This window comes from Sesamum indicum, linkage group LG2 (genome assembly GCF_000512975.1).
Source record: "Sesamum indicum cultivar Zhongzhi No. 13 linkage group LG2, S_indicum_v1.0, whole genome shotgun sequence".
NCBI classification, from domain to species: Eukaryota; Viridiplantae; Streptophyta; class Magnoliopsida; order Lamiales; family Pedaliaceae; genus Sesamum; species Sesamum indicum.
The window spans coordinates 17,642,924-17,665,352 of record NC_026146.1 but is presented as its reverse complement, the minus strand read 5'-3'; the positions used below and the strand labels follow the sequence as shown (position 1 = coordinate 17,665,352).

General features: G+C 36.6%; 2 protein-coding genes and 1 long non-coding RNA gene across 12 annotated transcripts in view; all 3 read left to right on the top strand.

The window, feature by feature from the left end:
- Positions 1–4,012, top strand: part of LOC105156596 (probable alpha,alpha-trehalose-phosphate synthase [UDP-forming] 9) — a 4,869-nt gene extending 857 nt beyond the window's left edge. For 4 of the 9 annotated variants that reach the window (XM_011072774.2, XM_020691796.1, XM_011072772.2 and 1 more), the window contains exons 3-5: positions 789–2,823; positions 2,931–3,198; positions 3,306–4,012. In XM_011072774.2, coding sequence (XP_011071076.1) covers positions 839–2,823; positions 2,931–3,198; positions 3,306–3,629 — 2,577 coding nt within the window. In that variant the 5' untranslated portion in view covers positions 789–838 and the 3' untranslated portion in view covers positions 3,630–4,012. Of the gene's footprint in view, positions 1–726; positions 2,824–2,930; positions 3,199–3,291 lie in introns of all 9 variants that reach the window. The other 5 variants (XM_020691799.1, XM_020691798.1, XM_020691795.1 and 2 more) reach the window with 2 other exon arrangements.
- On the top strand, positions 5,433–8,312 carry LOC110011489. 2 transcript variants are annotated; one of them, XR_002286520.1, is made up of 5 exons: positions 5,433–5,759; positions 5,875–6,208; positions 6,323–7,059; positions 7,147–7,387; positions 7,682–8,312. It is a non-coding gene; the product is annotated as an uncharacterized LOC110011489 (long non-coding RNA). The 2 variants fall into 2 exon arrangements; XR_002286519.1 differs by having other exon boundaries at positions 5,875–7,059.
- On the top strand, positions 9,947–22,419 carry LOC105156595 (AP-1 complex subunit gamma-2). Its single transcript, XM_011072770.2, has 18 exons — positions 9,947–10,332; positions 11,897–12,199; positions 12,358–12,499; positions 13,245–13,418; positions 13,546–13,725; positions 14,718–14,872; positions 15,910–16,000; positions 16,406–16,569; positions 16,852–16,906; positions 17,817–17,939; positions 18,034–18,129; positions 19,160–19,287; positions 19,619–19,723; positions 19,815–20,071; positions 20,481–20,723; positions 20,807–20,982; positions 21,397–21,501; positions 21,879–22,419. Exons 1-18 carry the CDS (start codon positions 10,301–10,303, stop codon positions 21,972–21,974), a joined length of 2,625 nt encoding a protein of 874 aa, XP_011071072.1. The 5' UTR covers positions 9,947–10,300; the 3' UTR covers positions 21,975–22,419.

The window sequence follows — 22,429 nt, the reverse complement described above, 5'->3', positions numbered from 1 at the left end:
TTTGGGGGGGGGGGGAGTGCGGCTTGGGGTATGGTCTCTTAGCCTCTTACTTATTTTACCTGAATTTACTATTTGTGATTTATTCTTGTGTTGTAAGTTATGAGTCTGCAAGCTGAAGGTTCTAGCGAGTTATTCTTTAGGTTTGAAGAAGAGAAAATCAAGATCACTGCATAATAACGTCCTATCACTTACTGTAAATGGAAAAAGAATGTTTTAGAATGACATTCCACAGGATCCTCAGTGGTATTGGATTCTGTCGGAATCTACATCATACATCTTTGGGGTGATGGTTGGATTATTTCGGCAACGAAGATTCTATGCAGAAATTACGCCCATAGCTTACGTGGTTATTGATCTTCGTTGTTGGCTATAATGCTTTTCTGTTTGTTCCTGGTTTGATTTTGCTTGTTGCTAGGTATTACTTGAGTCATTAGGTGCGCCTGACATGTGAATTTCAAAATGGAGATGCTATCAATGTAATTTATGAATATGATGTCAACTGTATGTCGATATTTGGAAATTAAAATAAAATCATACTTTCTTTTCCAGAGTTGTACTTGTGAGTCTTATTATTTTAAAGATCTCTTGTCATATACGACTATGTTGTGAATGCAATAATGGATATGGCTTTAATGATGATCTCTATTGTTTTTCCTCATTAAATACTTCTGTGAGAAGATCTAGCATTTTGAGTCCAAGTAACGTTTTCCGTCTGATTGATGGTAGGTCAATAATGCTATCTGATAATTTATGATCTTACGTGGAAATAATATTTCCTGGAACTGCAGTTTCGTGCAAACCAGTGCTGAAAAGGTACTTACGGAGCAGAACCAGTGCTATGATGGCGTCAAAATCTTGTGGAAATTTCTTGGGTTTGGCCTCTGGGGAATTGCTGGATGTTCCTCAAACTCCTAGAGGTCTTCCGAGGGTGATGACTCTTCCTGGAATTATATCTGACAGCAATTTGAGCAGTGATGTGGACTCGGATAGCAAATCATCTTTTTGCTGTGAACGCATAATCATAGTCGCAAACATGTTGCCTTTGCATGCTAAAAAGGATAACGGGACTAGTAAATGGCGTTTTAGTTTGGATGAGGATTCACTTTTATTACAACTGAAGGATGGATTCCCACCTGAGACTGAAGTAATATATGTGGGATCCCTCAAAGTTGAAATAGAAGCCTATGAGCAGGAAGAAGTTGCACAGAGACTTCTTGATGAATTCAAATGCGTTCCCACTTTTCTTCCTCATGATATCCATAAAAAGTTCTATTATGGTTTCTGTAAGCAACAACTCTGGCCTCTTTTTCATTACCTGCTGCCTATGTGTTCAGATCATGGTGATCGCTTTGACAGACAGCTGTGGCAAGCCTATGTGTGTGCAAATAAACTTTTTGCTGATAGAATAATGGAAGTAGTCAATCCAGAGGATGATTTCATCTGGGTTCACGATTACCATCTGATGGTGCTTCCTACATTTCTAAGGAAGCGTTACAATCGAGTCAAGCTTGGGTTTTTCCTTCACAGCCCATTTCCTTCATCAGAGATATACCGAACGCTGCCTGTTAGAGATGAGATTCTGAAAGGATTACTGAATTCTGATTTGATTGGTTTTCACACATTTGACTATGCGCGGCATTTCCTCTCATGCTGTGGTAGAATGCTTGGCCTGGACTACGGATCTAAGAGGGGGCATATTGGACTTGATTACTTTGGCCGCACTGTGTATATAAAAATACTCCCAGTAGGTATTCACATGGGTAGGCTGGAATCTGTCTTAGATCTGCCATCTACTTTCAACAAAGTCAAAGAGATACGTGAACAATTCAAGGACAAGAAGTTAATTCTTGGCGTTGATGACATGGATATATTTAAAGGCATCAGCCTGAAGTTGTTAGCTTTTGAACAGCTCTTGCAGCTACAGACAGAGTTACAAGGAAAGTTGGTGTTGGTTCAAATCGTGAATCCTGCTAGGAGCTCCGGAAAAGATGTCCAGGAAGCAAAAAGGGAAACATACACAACTGCGAAAAGGATTAATGAGATTTATGGCTCCCCCGATTATGAACCTGTAATCTTGATTGATCGTCATGCTCCTCGCTATGAGAAGACTGCCTATTATGCAGCCGCAGAATGTTGCATAGTTAATGCAGTGAGGGATGGTATGAACTTGGTCCCATATAAGTATATAGTATGCAGGCAAGGCTCTTTTGCCATGGATGAAGCTTTGGGTGTGAAACTAGATTCTGCCAGGACTAGCATGCTTGTCGTGTCGGAGTTCATTGGTTGTTCTCCATCTCTGAGTGGAGCAATTAGGGTGAATCCCTGGGACATTGACTCCGTTGCTGAGGCCATGAATATGGCTATTACCATGCCTGATGCAGAAAAGCAACTGCGACATGAGAAACACTATCGATATGTCAGTTCTCATGACGTGGCTTATTGGGCTCGCAGCTTCATCCAGGACCTAGAGAGAGCTTGTAAGAATCACTATGATAAGCGTTGTTGGGGCATTGGTTTAGGCCTGGGTTTTAGAGTTATCTCACTTTCTCCAAGTTTTAGGAAGTTATCTGTTCATCACATTGTCTCAGCATACAAAAGGACAAGCAGAAGGGCAATATTTCTGGACTATGATGGTACTGTTGTACCTCAATCCTCAATTGTTAGCTCTCCGAGTCCTGAAGTGGTAAATGTGCTTGATGCTCTCTGTAATGATTCCAATAACACAGTATTTATTGTTAGTGGGAGAGGAAGGAGTTCACTAAGTGACTGGCTTGCTCCTTGTGAAATATTGGGACTGGCTGCTGAACATGGGTATTTTATGAGGTACTGGAATCTTTTTGAGTAGTTTGCTTCTACTTTTTTTTTTGTAGAACCATTTCTTTCTTTTTGAATAAATGTGTGTAACTAAAATCTGCATGTACTTTATACAGGTTAAACAAAAACGCTGACTGGGAATCATTAGCTTCTGATCTTGATTGGAAGGCAATTGTAGAGCCTATTATGAAACTTTATACAGAAGCAACTGATGGATCCTCTATTGAGATTAAAGAGAGTGCATTGGTGTGGCATCATCAGGATGCAGACCCCGACTTTGGCTCCTGCCAGGCCAAGGAACTGTTGGATCATCTGGAAAATGTGCTTGCAAATGAACCTGCAGTCGTTCGAAGGGGACAACATATCGTTGAAGTTAAACCACAAGTATGCTCTCTCTCTCTCTCTCTCTCTCACATACACACACACACACACGGAGAGACTCACATGCCATGCTTGCATGCTGATTCATACTGACAGATCATAATTCATAGGGAGTGACCAAGGGGTTGGTTGCTGAGAAGGTGCTCTCAATGATGGCAAGCAATGGTAAGGCGCCAGACTTTGTGATGTGTATTGGAGACGATAGGTCGGATGAAGATATGTTTGAGAGCATATCAAGTGCTGTCTCCGGTTCACCCCTTCCTGCATCTCCAGAGATATTTGCGTGCACTGTTGGGCAAAAGCCAAGCAAGGCCAAATATTATCTTGATGATACCGTTGATGTCATGAGACTTCTTCGAGGTCTTGCCAATGCATCGAATCCAAAGCCTCGGGACAGCGCAGACTTCCAGGTTGCCTTTGATAATGTGTGCTAAAAAAATAAGGTAGGTTATGTAAAATGTTCTGCTTTGGAGAATTCTCTGTAGCTGAACAGGAAAAAGTTGATATAATCAATTTACTTTAATAGGGTGTGTAAACTGGAAAATGCGGGACTTTTAGGGGCCTCGGCTGTCTGTTGGTTAGCTTTAGTGTAGAAAGCATCTGTTGGGCAAAAGGTGTAGCTTTGCGGACGTTGATGGCTGCCTAATCGTTAAAAGGCACCATTCATTTTGTATAGTAAATATTTCTCTTGTTTGGTTCGTGATTTCAGCACATCTCTCCCTGTTTATGTTAATAACTGTATAGCAATCTTGATATCATCTCATATCTCATGTAAACATGCATGTATGTTGTACGAAGTTTGCCGTTAGATGGTACATGCTTAGTTCATGATCAAATTGTTTTGGCTTAACTGTATTGATCAGGAATGTATGAATTACTTCAAGTTACGTGGGGGTAGCAGGTGGGTTCGTAGGGGTGGTAAGCTCGCGAGTTGGTTTGATTTGAAGCTTGACTCTAGCTCAAAATTTTTTCTATTTTTTAATATATGTTTTTATTGTTAACTCCATATTTAATATTATATCAATTGTATATTCAAAATTACTTATGCATTATAATTATTAATTGATATCATGTATTTTAATTTTAAATAATAATAAATTAAGGTGCTTTTATTTATACATTTAATCTCTATACCAAAACAAGCTTAATCTACATTTACTAAGTTTTTTTTTTTTTATTTGTAGATAATTATTTGATATGACGCATATAACTTTAATATTACATTTCGATATCTATTTGTAATTTGTTATACTTTTTTAAATTAAAAAGTCTTAGCAATTAAATTATAATTTTGTATATCTATCTATGAGTATATATTTAGACCAAGATTCACAACATGCAACTTATTTTATTACTTATAAATTTATACCAAAATTTGATGATTTTTCTGAATTAATCTATATATAATAATAATAATAACAATGGTTGAATAATTTTAATTATTTTTATTGTTATTTTATTATATATATAATGAGATCAATCACTATTTTTATATTTTGGTTTAAATTCATCTCTTAAATTTTTTTGGTATATAACGAGGTCAACCACTTTTAAAAAATAACTTATGTTTATGTATTTTATTAATATTAATAACTATGCAAAATTATGTGCAAGTATTTTAATAATTTGATGTATATATATTTTTCTATATTCTTACTAGTTATATGACTGCTAAGCTAATAAGTAGTTTATAGTTATAACAATAAATTAAAATATCTAACCATATGTTTGATATTTTTTTAATTAATATAATGATATTTAATTATTTATTTATATAAAATTGATGAAAATTAGAATTAGGCTCACCAACACAAGTAGTGTCTTTCTTTTTCTTCATCCAAAGGCCAAAAATACAAATATCAAAATCTATTCAAAAAACACTTTACATCAAAAAAAAAAAATTGCCCAAATTTGGTTCAAGCGAACTAATTTAATCATAAACAAGTGTATCTGTCATGATACATCTACTTTGTGATTGATAATTTTTGTTAAACTGTACACCAATCACATGACAAGTTGTCATGTAGTTAATTCAAATTTGATCCGAACTTGATCGAGATAAAAAATTTCCCCTACCTCACATTAAAACTCATGGTACATATGCATTTAAGACATCTTTTTGCATTACAATTCATGAGTCGGGCACTTGATTTCAGCACCAAATAGGGGGTAATCAATTTATTCGTAAATCGGTAATAGAGAATTTGGCAAATATTACAAGATTGGATTTTGCGTACACACACAAACACAACACAGAGTTCTCGTTATACTCTGCTCAACCTTTGCTCAGACACGCCGAAAATCCATAACCCTTTTACACTTATACACCTTATTTATATTCTTTCGCTCATCCCAAGAAACTCAGAACCCACAACAGTTGCGCACAATGGAGACCTTCATTCAGGTGTCCTGAACATTTCAGCCCCCCCTGCATCTGTATTTTTGCTTGAAGAAAAATCTGGAAATGGCATTTAAAATGGGCGAAAACGTTTCTGTGTTGCTCTTCACCCTTCTACTCTTTATTGGTGGCGTGTATTCTGTTTCAGCTCCTTCCTCACCTGCCAGTAAGTATTTATGCACGCACGTTGATGTGTGTGTATTATATGTATTAAATATCTCTTGGTTGTGGAGCTTCTGTCATTCATTTGAATCATTTTTTTCGCTTTTGTTGTTGGGCAGGAATCGTAGACGGGCTTTTCTCTAATGCATATTCCAAACTGATGAAATGGGTTTTATCACTCAAGGCCACCTCCAGGACTAGAAAAGATTGATGTTCCTGATTAGAGGGAAGGTTTCTTGGAATGTTTATCTGGTTTGTTGTTGGATTCGCAGCAATATCAGGGCGTCCAGTGATGAATTTCGAGAACGGGTATAATGTGGAGACTGGGTTTGATGTCAGCAATTAAGCTTGGGATTGAGCCTTACTCTGTTGAAGTTTTGCCTGATGGGAACCTTCTGATTTTGGATTCTGCGAATAGTAATATCTACAAGATATCATCCTCTTTGTCCCTGTGTAAGTTTCTGCAGTGGGGATTCTATTTTTATTGCTGCTCCTGCTAGTTTTCTGTGGGTTTGTGCTTCATTGATCATGTAGTTTTTGTCCGAAACGGTTTGTTTCTACTTACAGTGATTTTCCAGTTGCTGGGCTTCGAGTGGGAACTTGATGTGTTTGCCAAAATATAGGCTGAATGGCTGATGTTGATAGTGAGTTGGCGTATCTGGCATACCAAATCTATATGGTGTAACTGCTGCATCTGCTGAAACTTTTTTGCATTGATGAGATGAATTTGGTTTTTTGTGATGTTACTTATTTTAGGAAACTGTTGATTTCAAATGCTTCTGGATTTGGAGTCTTATCAATTGAGAATGTTTTATTTGTTCTAAGAAGCCAAATGCCTGACAGTGTTGCTTCCTCTGAAATTTAAGTTTCAGCAACTCTGTTATAGAGATATCAAGATGGTGGAGAAGAGGGTTAGAATTGGTGATAATGGGGGTTAATAGCGTGGAAAAGAGCAACTTGGAAAAAGTGTCTTCTGGTGGTTAATTGTTCAAGCGCATAGATTTACTGCCAATTACCGAGTGCTAGGGAAGTGACTTAAAACTGTAATCTGCTTCACAATCTCAATTTTGGAATGTGGGGATTGTTTCTAGTTATGTCTTTCTCTCCACTTTTTCCTCTTATGGTGATTTCTGGAAAATGAAGATAGCAGGGCCAAGTTGGTTTCAGGGTCTGCAGATGGATACTCCGGACATGTGGACGGAAGATTGAGAGAAGCAAGAGTGAATCATCCAACTGGGATGATAGAGGAAATGTCTACATCGCCGACACTGATAATATGGCAATCAGGGAAATAAATGATACAGGTGATTATTCTGGATTCACCGTTTTCTGTCTTGGCATTTTTTGTAATTCAGTCCCCAAACATGATTGAATAATGTTTTTGGATTTAGGTTGTGGCCTTAATTTCTTTTTTTAGGGGTCTCTCAACCATTGCTGGAGGCAAACGTGGTAATGGAGGTCAACATGTGGATGGACCAAGAGAAGATGCAAAATTCTCTAGTGATTTTGATGTGGTCTATATTTGGAGCCATTGCTCCCTCCTTGTTATCGACTGTGGAAATAACGCAATTTGTGAGATACGACTCCATTATGATGATTGTGCTTATCAGTATGGAAGTGGTTTTCCCTTAGGTAAATATGCTCGAACATTCTGTTGTCTTCACTATTTTGAGAGGGGAAATTAGGGAGACAGAATATCTGCAGGAGCAGCAGGGCTTTGCTTCAAAGAAGTGTTGGTTCAATTGCATCTTCTCAAAATTTGAGTCTACTTCCTATACTCTGATCTCAATTGCATTACAATACAAAGCTTATTCGAGCCTCATGACCAAGTTTGCTCAAGTGTGATTAGATCCTTGTGCAGCAATAATTTGTTTGTAGATATTTGCCAGTGTAAAGTATATAACATTCTTTTGTTTGCTCCTCTAGGATGAGGGAGTTATGCGCAATCAACACCAAAAGCCATTAAAGTCATCAATAAGACCACCACTAATTCCAACAGAAGACCAGCAGGAAAACCAAGAAGAAAGCTTTCTAGGATATGTTGGAAGTCTGGTTGCACAGACCAGAGCATCTGCTGCAGATATTCTGAGAGTAGTATTTCCTATGTATAGGAACAAACCTAATCATCCTTATCAGCAATGCCTTAATCAACAAAAGAAGCATCCAAATTCTTGGCCCGTACAGGAGAGCGTTGTAGCCCCAGGCGACGATGAACTTCCAACCCTTGGAACCCAGAATTTCTACTCCTCATCGAACCTAAGACTTCATGTCTGAAGATTCTGAAAAAGTGCAACATCTCCCACAAAGCCATGCTCTCTATAGTGGGTGGGAAGGAGACTTTTCACAGCAGCAGAAAATAAAGAAACAGCATCCTCGTTATTAGTATCATTAATCAGCTCCACGTACTTACTATCAGCCACCTATGAGAAGACGAATTTGATAGTTCTTGAGGCCGTGCATGAGCAAGAGAAGGAGAGGGACGATCTGATGATACTGGATCAGGGCACATTCCTGTTCAAGAACGTATAGTACTCGTGCTGGAGTCAGCAATGTGCATGCCATGATAAAAAAAAGAAATATATACATATATATACATATACACATGATTTTCTTCAAAAAAAGAGAAGAAAACCCTACCCCCAACCCCACCCATCTCACCCCAACTCCGGCCGCCTACCCCCACTCCCACGCCCCGCCCCCCACCGTCCCCAATCTAGCAATGTCGCTGTCGACCAGCAACAAGAAATAGGGCGACTACCGGCCATCGCCTTGACAATGGCCGTCGCCCAGACAGAAGAATGCCGTCGCCCTCTTGTGTGGGGACGGCGGTCGTCGCGTCGCCTCGCCCCCAATTTTATCTTTTTTTTTTTAAATTATTAAATAATATATTTTAATTAATTAAAACTAATTTTAGATAATTATTATAATTATTAGATATTTAATTAATAATTTCTTTGTTATTTATTTTGGATTTTTTTTCTTTTAAATATATATAATACTAATTTAAACGATATAGTACATATTTATTTTTTTTTGGTATCTTATATTTATAAATACATTTTTAAGAAATTTTTGAAATAAAAAAATAATGTATATAAATATGTATAAGAAAATATATTTTTATCTTTTTGGTATTTTTAAAAAAAATTGAAATAAAAAAATAATTATTCATAATTTTTATAATATAATAAATTCAAATATAATTTATTTAATATTTTTTTAATTATATAATATTGAAATTAGTTGATAGCGTATAATTTTTATATTTCATTAATATCGCCAATGTATAAGTTTTATATTTCATTAATATCCACATTTGTTAAGATATTTAAATTTTATATTGTGATTGTAATTAAATTTTAAATTTAAATTATTAAATATTAAAACTTTTATATAATATTTTTGTATTATTAAATAAGTATATTAAAGGTGTTGTAAACTTAGAAAAATTTTAAGCTTATTAGCTTATCATTCCTAATAGAAATATACGAAACAATATATGTATTCACGCCAAACTCTTTTCTTATTCTTCCAAAAGCTTATTTACAAATGAATTACATAGTGGTATTTATAGACCATCAAAATTGTGGTTACAAACTATACTAATAAATATTATAATTACAAAATATTGTGGTGGATACAAATAGATATAACATAAAGAAGGAATAATAAAAGGTATATGCATTCATATATACATATATTCACAATAATTTTTTTAATTTTTTAGAGAGATGAAAATAAAATAAAAAACTCAAAACAAATTAAACACAAGTAAAAAATGCTCATGAAATAAGTTAAAAATGCTTTAGTCTCCTATATACTCATATAAGGGGTATTTTAGTTCAAAATGGACTAAAATATTGACCAAAATGGCTAAAATCGACAGTCAGGCGCACCACCTCGCACGTCCACACCACTTTCTATCAATTTGTAACAGAATGTGATTTTTTTACTGGAATTTTGAAAATAAAAGGAATATTATTGCCTATTTCCAAAATACAAAGAATTTTTTGCTATTTTAACAAAATACACGGGCTAAAATAGAATTTAAAAATACATCAACTATGTATTTTCACATGAGCACAATTGGACAAAGAGAAAAAAAAAAAAAAGGAAAAATCTGTCCAATGACATCTGCGCTGGCACCACAATTCTCACACCGCATCACACACAATAATTCCTCCCCTGAAAGAAAATTTCCAGTGCGCATTTTCTCAATTTCACTTCTTGAATTACATTACACTCACACACGCACGCAAGAAAGAATTTCCTCTGTCAGATTGATTATTATTATTTGTTCAATTGCATATTTCTCCCAATCAAAGCAGCCATTGATTGATTTTATTCTTCAAGAAGTTGCAGATCCTTATTTTGGATCCCTTGGAGTACCCTCTCCAGATCTCTGCTGCGCCTTCTCTTACTTCGTGATCTCATCTGCGTTTTGGGATTCTGCTAAGCAGTTGAGTTGTTAGTGTGCGGAAAATTCAATAGTAATTACAGCTGGATCTTGTAGAGCTATCTCGGAGTTTCGGAGCGGACCCAATCATGAATCCCTTCTCTTCCGGCACACGGCTGAGGTTAGCAATCGGACATCGTCCTTTTTGTCTTCTGTACATTCGGATTGAATGCTACTGTCGTATAAGAACTTTTGTTGTGCTTCTGCGGAATTCAGATGATTTTGCTTGGAATTTTGGTTTTCCACCCTGGGGAGTTTTGGAATGTAATTATTGTGGCACCGAGTGTATTTAGGTGGTTGGCATTGTTAGTAATGTTTACCAATGGTTGTATGATTGCTTTAGGTCAAGGAAGATAAATCTTTATGTTAGTGGATGGATGTGTTTATCAGTAACATGATGAGAACACAAAGGCAATATTATATTGATCTAGGATTTATTTTTCATAGAGTCTAATACATTTTTAAAATAACCAGACTGTTTTGCTAGTTATCATTTGCCCCCCTCTTTTCTGAATTCCGAGGTTAAATTATGGGAACTAGAACTATTTGAAAATGAGGACATAATTTCAAGAATTGCGAATAGGTTGCTCTGATTGGTAAAGAGTCATAGACTACCTCACCTATCTTGAGTGAACCACTGACCTTGTTAATCATGCGGAATTTGAAACATGGGATATTTGGTACCAAGTAATGCTGAGTAAGAAAATGACTTTGGGCGTAGGAAAGGATTTATGCACGAAGATGGTGGTAAAAGGATGGTTAGAGGGCTAACTAAGTATGGTCATTATTTATTATGAAAATGTCAAAATGCTTATGGTATTGTATTTAAGTCATTGCAGTTACTACTCTTTTATGGAAGGAAGTTGATGGGAAGGTTTAGGATGCTTGTTTATGAGATTGTGTTTTGTAGTTTAAGGAATGTCGGAACAATGGAAAGGGGAAGTAGAGAGATGCCCAACATTGTTGTTAATATAGGTGAAGAAATATGGACATAAGAGGAAAACAGGTGAATAGAGGTCTACATATAAATAATACAAGCAGTTTTGAGAATTTTAAGGATAAAAAATATGGTAGTTGTGAGGCGGAATCCAGATAAAGGTGAAAATACCTTGTCTACATGAAGTAAAGAACTGAGTGGATATGGAAAAGACTGTTGCAAAGTCAAACTCCATGATTGGCCTAGGAGCTCAAAAGGATCAGAAGCCACTCTCCTAAAACGGAGAAAAACCAGAACGAACTTGTCTGTAAATAAATGCTTTCTGATGTTGCTCTGTCTTGGCATGACACCTAGACTTTTAGGCAGGTTTTGAAAGATGAACGGTTGTGCTCATTTACCGTAAATGTGGCCAAAGATAAATGGTGTAATAAGCATCATCAGTTTCTAGCCTCACCTACTAGTTGATATCTCCTTTTTGTCTGTTAACTTTTACTCTCCTTCCTCTCTTGTTTACTATTATGGTATAGCAGAATGTGACATACTCTCTGGATTCTAGTAAAATGAAGTTTTTCTTCACGTTATCTCTTGTACAATCCTCCGCCATCTCATCACTACAACCTCCATTACGTCCTTCCTATCATTGTAGATTTTTGTGTATTCTCTTTCATTTAATGTTTAAAAATTATTTGTTCGTGTTGATTATTGATTCTAGGTTACAAAGTATCATTAAGCTGATTATTTCTTCCAGGGACATGATTCGGGCTATACGTGCTTGCAAAACTGCAGCTGAAGAACGTGCTGTTATAAGAAAAGAATGTGCTGCAATTCGAGCTGCAATCAGTGAAAACGACCAAGAGTATAGGCATCGCAATTTGGCCAAGCTCATGTTCATTCACATGCTTGGTTATCCCACACATTTTGGTCAAATGGAATGCCTGAAGTTAATTGCATCCCCAGGATTCCCAGAGAAGAGAATAGGATATCTTGGTCTTATGTTACTTCTTGATGAAAGACAGGAAGTTTTAATGCTTGTTACCAACTCAATTAAACAGTATCCATGCTTAACTTGATTTTCTTTGTATCTTTGTTCTCTTTGAAACAAGTAACTTCTGATCATGTCATTTTGTATTTTGGTGAAGTAATTTGTTGGTGGTTCATTTATTGCTATTAACAATCAATTACATTTGGATACCTTAACTTTGTGCTCAGAGATCTTAATCACACCAATCAGTATATTGTTGGACTTGCTCTATGTGCCTTGGGAAATATCTGTTCTGCAGAAATGGCTCGTGATCTTGCTCCAGAAGTCGAAAGATTACTTCAATTTAGAGATCCTAATGTCCGTAAGAAAGTAAGTCTCTCTATTGTCCTAGGGGAAGAATATGGGTGATTTTAGTTTACGATTAAGGGGAAATATTAGGGAGCTCCAAGAGCAGCTTATATAAATTTTACATGACATGATACTCACATTCACGCAATTTAAAGAAAAGTTTACATTTAGCAATTCATAGAACAACATTTGATGAGTCGGCCTTCATTTTTTAAGTACACTGTAGCTGTGAACTGGTCCCACGTATCAGAAAAGTGATGCCATTCAAATGCTGTTTGTTGGCTTATAAGTGTCATTTTCTGAATGGTTGGAGTGCCATAGTTTGTCCAAAAACTATTTTACCTGCTTGTATTGATTGAGTTGTTGATCATTGGGAGTTCTAAGAGTGCTGAGGTTGTTGGGTAACATATATGGAAGATTCAGAACATTTTTCATGTTCAGTCTACCTTTTTTAGGACATTTGAAAAATATGGTTCTCGGGTAAGAAGATAAATCTAGGGTGTATCTGATGCAAAGAATGTGCAAAATTGCTCTGTTTCCAATTTCTGTATGCTATCCTGAAACCAAGATTTTTCACTCTGTAGTCTTTTCTGCTACGTGCTTCAAGTTAAAAGGCCATTTGTAGTTTCTAGCAGTACATTTATCTCTGTATTAATGACCTCTGGTTTTGTTGCTTTATAAGGAAACAAAAATATTTTTGGAAGAAACCTTGAATGACAGACCTGAAACACTCTAACTCCTTTGATATCCCTACTTTCTAATGCAGGCAGCATTATGCACTATAAGGATAATAAAGAAAGTTCCGGACCTGGCAGAGAACTTTATAACTCCTGCGGTTGCATTACTGAAAGAAAAGCACCATGGAGTTTTATTAACTGGAGTCCAGCTTTGTACAGATTTGTCTAAAGTCAGTACTGAAGCTCTTGAGTATTTCAAAAAGGTAACTTCTTCAACATCAACTGCATATATTTCCTGGAGATGGTCATAGAATTCAACATATCAAGAAGCTGCCTACTTAACAAGATTTTTATCTTTTCCTTGTTCTTTTTTCTTTTCTGTGGTCCTAGAAATCCATAGACGGCTTAGTTAAAGTTCTGAGGGATCTTGCAAACAGTCCATATTCACCTGAGTACGACATTTCCGGGATAACAGATCCATTTCTTCATATTAGATTGCTCAAGTTTTTGCGTGTGTTGGGCCAAGGAGATGTTGATGCTAGTGATACTATGAACGATATTCTTGCGCAGGTCAGTTGGATTTTTTGAGTGCACCACTTTGCTTCTTCAGTAAGTTCAAATAATGCCTTAAGTTTGTTTATAAGAATATTTACCTAATCACTAACTTCAAAGCACGTTGCTGAGTGAAATCATGGTTGGTCTTTAAATAAATACCCTATGGAGAAGGTTTCTTCTTTTGTATCCATGGAGACAATCGTGTGGCATTGACATGTGTGTTCATTGCAACTCTGAGCTTTAAATGATTAGCGAATACTTTCCTTCGCTCATTTAAAATTTTACTTGTTTTCTTATATTATTGCTAATTAATGTCTTAATAGAACTAGATTCTAGAAAAACAATATTGTCTTGATGTCTGGGTTACTGGGCCTGATCCTTCTGTCATATGATTGTGTCGATCTCTGCAGACAGTTCCAATTTTAAAACTAATAGCTTGACAGTGCCTCATAGATTGCTTCACGGGCTGGAGTGAGTTGATTATCATTGATATCACAGCTCATGTTTATTTACCTGACAGAATGTCAAAATTCTGTGGTTACGGAGTTGACCTTAACAATCAGTGATCTGTTCTTGATCTTCTTTTCCTTTGAATCTTTTTCTTTTGAAACTTTTATGGAAGTGTTATGTGGCAAAGTTTCTTGGCAAGTACAAAGTCTTAGGTTTGGAATATAAAGTTAGGATTTGATCCACTGCCATTGATTTAAAATTCACTAGATAAACTACCATCCCCGGGCTGAAGCTACTTGCATATTGGCGGATCGCAGATATCTTAATAAATTCATCTTGAGGATAGATCAATGTTCAGTTAAACTATCAGCACTTTGGGCATCTGCCTGTCCCCTCTGGCAATTTAAAACGAGAACAAGAGAATAAATTTGGTTTTGTTATCAATCTCTCGTTCATGTTGATGGCAATATCTTTTGAACCCTTCAATCAGGTGCTTTACAAGGATACTACGCACCATGTAACAATATTTCACTTGTTTTCTTTACCTGATATTGTAGGTTGCAACCAAAACTGAGGCAAACAAAAATGCAGGGAATGCAATCCTCTATGAATGTGTTGCCACAATCATGAGTATTGAAGATAATGGAGGGCTAAGGGTACTTGCTGTCAATATTCTAGGAAGATTTTTATCCAGCCGTGACAACAATATCAGGTTATCTTCATTCATTTGGCTGACCACTTAATATGATTTTCCAGGAACAATCTATTTTGCCTACACTTCTTTTCCTGGAAAAAATAATATACTAGAACATCTTGAGTTTCACTAAAAATGTGAATAAGACATGTTATCCGTCATTTCTGGTCAAGCTGATGGTTCCCAAAGCCATCATTAGTTTAGTCTTTTAGCTATGTGATTTATTCTAAAGCTAGTTAACTTGGCAGAAAGTTATACCTACAACCAAGTCCTCAGACTATGAGAAGATCAAGAAGCCATCAAATCATGCTAGGATGTTAATAATTTGTATTGTTTTTTGGAGCTTAATGTTAACACTCTGTAGTACATCCACTGTTTGGGATATGTAATTTTGCGGTAATGGTTTTACGAAATTATGCAATACTGGAAGCTTGTGTTGCAATACTACATGATCTCAAGGAATCCTAAACATACATTGCACTCAGAATGCCCTCTTTCAGTCAAGCATCCATGAAATGATCACAGTATATGCTTCTTTTTGTCCTAGTAAAGGACAAGTAATAGAAGAACTGTCCAACAATATCTGATCATCTATTCAGATCCAAACCTCTAGCTTAGACTGCCTTTTAGTGTCATGCAGACAGTTGTGCTTTCCTAGGAACCAACATCTCACATATTTCCCAGGTCATGAGAAGCTAGTACAATTTAGTTCATCTGATCCTAGATTTTGATAGTGGATGAAGGTTCAAATAATGGCATAAATCTTTGATCTCATGGAACTCCAAATGCTTGATGCTGATGCATATTGTACTCTCTGATGCAATTCTGGGACTTGTGCCCAAAGATTCAGCTTCTTTCAGTTTGGTATATAATTAATGCGGTTATAAACTGTTCATTTCTGTCCTGATCCTGTTTAAGGATCTGTGACGGATTCCTAAAGTTTACTTTCTTCTTCCATGTTCAGAATTTTTTCATATTGATGTACCTCATAAGAAGTTTCTTAGTTGTTCTGGCTCATGCTTTCTGTATGATGAAGTTAGAAGATCTTATTTCAGATATGTTGCATTGAACATGCTGATGAAAGCTATTACCTTGGATAGCCAAGCAGTGCAGAGGCATCGAGTCACAATTCTGGAATGCGTAAAGGTGCCAAGAAGCCATACTCTTTTATTTTCCCTAAAGTTGATAAATTGCCTTTGATTTTACAAATTTCTCTTGATCCTGACGGTTACATCTGTTGCAAAGTATCACATCCTTCTTGTCGGAGATGTTATTACTTTTGTTTTGACTTTAGTTATTCTAGATTACAGTTCTTTGGTATATAATACTTAGTGGCTTGGTTGGGTTGCAGCTTTCACTTTTCACATTAGATAACTGGACCCTCCCTTCATGGTCCCAACCTAACAATCTGTTGTTGCAGTAATCGTCTTTCAACTTCTGTGGTTTCTCATGTATCTTCTGTTTCTCCTATGATCACTCAAAACATAGACATCTAGGAGAAGACATGGGGTTTATTATCTTAGCAACTTGTGGATGTTTATTTGATGTCAGGATTCAGATGCTTCGATCCGTAAAAGGGCCCTTGAGCTTGTTTATCTTCTGGTAAATGAAAACAACGTGAAGTCTTTGACAAAAGAGCTTATTGACTATCTTGAAGTAAGCGATCCAGAATTTAAGGGAGACCTCACAGCAAAAATTTGCTCTATTGTGGAGAAGTAAGTTCTAGTCTATCTTCTCTGTTCACTACTAGCCTGCCACTAGCCAATAATGTATTTGCATGTGAAAACTTGTTCTCATTGTTGTCTTTTAAGTCATTTTATCAGTAATATATTCACTCACTTTGTTCATTGATTTTCTGTAAGCTCTCATCTACCCAGGAGTCATTAGATGTGTTGAACTGCAATACTATCAACAATAAATTTAAAATGCTTGAACTTGAATAATAAAACATATTTCAGTGTACTCATAGCTTTATGTCCTTCACTGTGGTCCTCCAGGTTCTCCCCTGAGAAAATATGGTACATTGATCAGATGCTCAAAGTTCTATCAGAGGTATGCCTAATAATTTCTGTTAATACTGACTTAGCTGTAAAGTTGGAGGTTCTTGTTGATCATTGACAAAGAAGAGATACCATGCTTGCTATTCCATGCACTGATAGCTTCTATCTTCTCACTTCATTTCATGAGACAGTAACATCATGAAAGAAGAAATGTCATGTAAGCATGGCCTTTAGAAGATCTAGAGAGATAGGACTCGTGTACAAATGTGAGTGTACTGTGTCAAAAGTCTAGAACTTGGTGATTGCAAGTGGCTTTTGTGGATCACAAGTTAAAAAAGGGCAACAAAAGACCTAGTAGATGCTTGTTACATCAGTTACACATAAACTTAGTTGCGGGGGCGTACATTACTTTTATGGTAAATGCTTTTTGGCCATTGGCCCAAATTTTATGCAACTTCAATAATTTGGGCTTTTTGCCTGATAGCAATGAGTAATTTTTGCCCCAGGAAGAAATAGAAAAGAAAAAGAATTAATTCAAAATGTGGGGCTGCCACAGTTTTAGACACATTCTTCGTGTAAGATAATGCTAAATGGTCATTGAAGGCTTGTTGTTCTATACTAATGAGTCAAGATACTTACATCGCCGGAAAAAATATATACAATATAACATATTAATAGGGTTGTGTATTGTTGTGGTATTTGGTTTCATTAGGTAAATTGGAGTCCACTTTTTGTTTAGTAAGATTTTCAATCAATAATACATGTTGCGCACACGTTTATCTTGTTTCATTTGTCTTTTAGAAGTTAGCTACGTTATCTAATTACTACTCAACTATACATGTTCCTGTCATGTTTATCCTCTGTCATGAGTTCTTGTAAAAGTATGCTATATTGCCTAATCTGTATTGTTAGTGAAATGCTTGTCTGGCCATTTTACTTGGGAAATGATTGTTGTGGTGCAGGCAGGAAATTATGTGAAGGACGATGTGTGGCATGCCCTTATTGTTGTAATCACTAATGCTCCTAACCTCCATGGGTATACTGTAAGATCACTCTACAAGGCTTTACAAACAGCAGGTGAACAGGTATACTGTAGCTACAGTCAATTAATTCTTCTCGTATCTCAATATTTTTCTACTTGTCTACTCAATTCTTGAAAACATTCAATGTCTTCACCAGGAAACTCTTATTCGAGTTGCTGTTTGGTGCACCGGAGAATATGGTGACCTGTTGATTAGTAATGCAGGACTGCTTGATGTAGAGGATCCAATAACTGTGAGTTCATGCTTTTTAAAGGTCTTCTTAACTTTTATATCAAATTTCCACACAACTGTTGCGTCAATTGGGTAATTATATTCTCCACCACTTTCTGATGGTGAATCCTAGTGTACTGTTGCTAAAGATGCCAAGTAGCAAATGCATTTCTGTCTATAGTACTGTAGATTGGGCCCTAGTACATTAGTTTAGAAACTTAAGACATTAGGTTAGGGACTCCAGAGATGCCTCTTTTCTGAAAAAGGTGGGTCTTTCCCTCATTATCATGAATGCTCTTTCCTGTTTCTGCCCTCTTCAACAATGATGGAATGTGGCATTGCCGATGATATTTCTAATAGGATAAGTCAAGGGCTGCAATTCTCTTATATTTGATTTTCTCCCTTTTGGAGGAGCACGCATGGCGGATAGTTCCCTTTTTATCTCTTTTTTAACCCATCTGATGATGCTCTTAGGGTGCATTTGGATTGATGGATTTGGATTTGAGGGAAGGATTTTAGATTTCAAATGACTCCATTTGAAAAGATTTTGAAATCAATCAATATTCAACAAAACATAAACATAGTTCAAAATTAGAATTGAAGGATTTAAAATTCTTTAAATTTAGAATTATCTAAACAAATTCAAAGGATTTTGTTATTAAGAATTTGAAATGCATCAGTCCAGATGCAACCTTAGTTGAAAATAGAAAGTAGAGAAGGGTCCCCTGTAATTATGTTAGTTTCTGGTCTTGGTTTTGTTGGAGATGATATATCTAGCTCAATTGGTTGTAAACCTCTTAACCTACTGCTGCGTACTTACAGCTTTTGGTGGTTTGAGTCCTTTAAATTACTTTTGATGTGTTTCCATGCAACTTTATTGTTTACAATGTTAATATGAAGAAGATTGGTCTCAATTTATTAACAACTTTGTAGCAAGTATATGTTCACAGAGCTAAATAATTGAGTCTAACAGCTACAAATATCTTATTTATGTGAGTTCTTCAGAGCCTTAATTTCACGGACAACTTTTAGAATTTTGTTTTCTGGAGCAGGTAACAGAGGCTGACGCAGTGGATGTTGTAGAAACTGCTCTCAGACGTTATTCTTCTGATCTCACAACTCGAGCTATGTGCTTGATTGCTTTGTTAAAGCTATCAAGTCGGTTTCCCTCCTGTTCTAAGTATGTGCCGTTACTCCACTGTAAAAGATTAACTCTATTATGTGGACTGTATCTGCACGTTCCGAAGCTTTTGCATTGACTGCTATTAATACTCTTCCCATATTTATGCACAATATTTCTTTCTTATATATGTAAATATATTATTTTGTTCTAAAGACCTGCATTTACCATGTTATAGTTTGGTTGATTCTCCGGATTTCTGTCCTTTGCTTCTCTTTTTTGGCTGCAGAAACATATAATGTTTATGCATGGACCTTATCATAATATTTTTAAATATTTTGATTTACTGCCTTAATTTTCTTTACTAAGTTAGGAAACTAATCAATCACAGGAGGATAAATGACATTGTACGTTATCATAAAGGAAGTTTTGTGCTTGAACTGCAACAGAGAGCAATTGAGTTCAATTCCATTATTGAGAAGCATCAGAAAATCAGGTATGTTAACATAGAAGATTAATTCGAACATTCTTCTAGTTTGGTTCTTCCTTACATGGTTTCTATGGGATGCTGGATGCATTTTCTTCAGGTCTGCGTTGGTTGAAAGGATGCCAGTGCTTGATGAGGCAACCTTTAGTGGGAGGAGGGCTGGTTCTGTGCCAGCAGTGGCTTCAACTTCACAAGGAGACCCACCAAAAATTCCTAATGGAGTTGTCAAACCTGCTTCAGCTCCTCTTGTTGATTTGCTTGATCTTAGTTCTGATGACATCCAAGCACCTGCCTCATCTGGTGGAGACTTTCTGCAGGATCTTCTTGGGGTGGATGTGTCCCCAGCTACTTCACAAGGTTGATTTTACTTATGCACAGAAGTGAAACAATAATAAGCTGAATGCTTTTGAACTGTCTGAAACTTATAACTTTTTATACCAAAGCCTCTTTGAGATATGTGCATTAAATAATACTGCTTTTGTCTTTTCTCTGTTTGGTTGCTTTTAAAAATTCATATAAGTAAGAGAAGAGTCTAGTACCAGTTGTGTTTCTGGTTGCCAGATGACAGAGATACTGTTATCCAAGTGATTATTATCATCAAGAGACAACCCTACCCTACAATATAAGTTGAATGCTGTTCGATCAGTGCTGTGATATTGCTTCTTTCTTTGGAGCTTGTAGTTTCCCAGGGCACAGTTAAATGGATGAGCTCTTGCTCGTTACACATGAATTTTGAAGCAGCTTGTGTTTGTTTTTAATATTTCAGGAACCAATCAGACACAAAAGAGTGGTACAGATGTGTTGCTGGACCTTTTATCAATTGGAACTCCTCCAGCTCAAAGTAGCACCTCCATGCTTGATATTTTGTCTTCCAGTCAAGATAACAAAAGTTCAGTCGATGCGTTAGGCAAATTGGCCCCCTCACCTTTGGCACAAGCCTCTTCCCCTGTTGAAAGTTCTCCAGCGATGGATTTGTTGGGTGGTTTTGGAACCAGTCAATCAGTGTCTGGTATATCTCGTCAGTGTATATCTCTTTTTAGTTTGATTGATATGTTCTTGGTAATGTTTTTACACCCTTACTTTGAGTTGCAGTGACCAATGGCCCAACCTTTCCAGCAATTGTTGCATTTGAAAGCAGCTCCTTAAAAGTAACTTTCAATTTCTCAAAGGAGCCTGACAGCCCACAGACCACTCTAATCGAGGCTCAATTTATCAACAAGTCACCCAATGTCTACTCAAATTTTCTGTTCCAGGCTGCCGTACCCAAGGTAATTCGTCCTCTTGTTTTAACAGTTTTATTCTTTGAATTCTATGATCTTACATATTCTTATATGAAGTATGGTTGCCTTTATATGATGCACCTATGCGCATACCTGCAACTTCGGACTTAATTGAAATGAGATCTAGAAAGATCTTAAGGAAGATTATTGCTTCTCGCTGCTGTTTACTAGTTTGCAGCCTGCAGAACTGCTGTTGAATATTTAGCATGTGATGGTTTCTTGTTCTTTTCTTTTGCCTAGTAGTTATTGCAGTGAGGCTTTCGTCTACTGACAATCTATGGACCTGCTTCATGTGGTTTTGGATGTTAGTTGACGGCAGAAATTTGCACCATATATATATATATATATATTGTTCTGGGGCTTTCTTCCACACGGTCATATTGTTTTGTGTACCATCTGCAGTTTCTTCAATTGCACTTGGATCCAGCTAGCAGCAACACCCTTCCTGCAAGTGGTAATGGATCTGTCTCGCAGAAGTTACGAGTTTCAAACAGCCAGCACGGCAAGGTAATGCAAAATTCGTATGTGCTATATTTTCTTATATTCTCAGTCGAACCATCTCTTTTTTCCTCCACAGAGTTTTCATGTCTTTTAAAAGCTTCACTAAATATACATTGTGGGCTGAAAGTGATGCATTAGTCTTAACATTTTTCCCTTCAAAAGACACCATGGCTCTGCAGCGGGAATTAGGCATGGACCTGCCTATTTATTGGCACACATTTCATTGTTTCATACTCAATATCGATGGACGAGTAGATATTGGTGTCATAGACTCTCCTCCCCCCCCCCCCCCCCCCCGGGTTGTGGAGGTTCCTTTTTGGTCTGAACATTTTACAATTTTGTTTACATTTTTTGGATACTTGAAATTGTGCTTTGGCTTTCAGAAATCCCTTGTCATGCGTGTAAGGATAAATTACAAGGTAAATGACAAAGATGTTTTAGAGGAAGGACAAATCAGCAACTTCCCACGTGATCTGTGAAGGAGTGGCCCTTGCAATGGAACTTTGTTAATTCGCATGGTGGAGAAGCATCTTCTTGCTGTTGGTAGTCGCTGGGAAATTTTGTTACATTGTGTTGGCAATCTGGCACAGCAATTGGACTTTTGAGTGGTTTCAGCTGGTACCCTTCCAATGCCTCTCTTTACTCATCATTTCTTCCCTGAAAGGGAAAGGGTAGTTTATGTACATTGTTATAAGAAAAAAATTCCTGTAAGCTTTTGTGGATTTTGAGGCACATATAGAAGGAGCTCTTGCGAAAAATTTTCGTTGCTGCTGAGTTTTGATTCCTGATTTTGTAACCCTAATTTATTATAGAACCTTTTGTATTCAATCCGAAGAGCATATTTGTAAATTATTGACTTTGAAATTGATCCCCGACCATTCTATTTCTCTTTTGGAGAAATCTAGTGCTGTTTTCCCGTTTCCAGGCTCCAAGT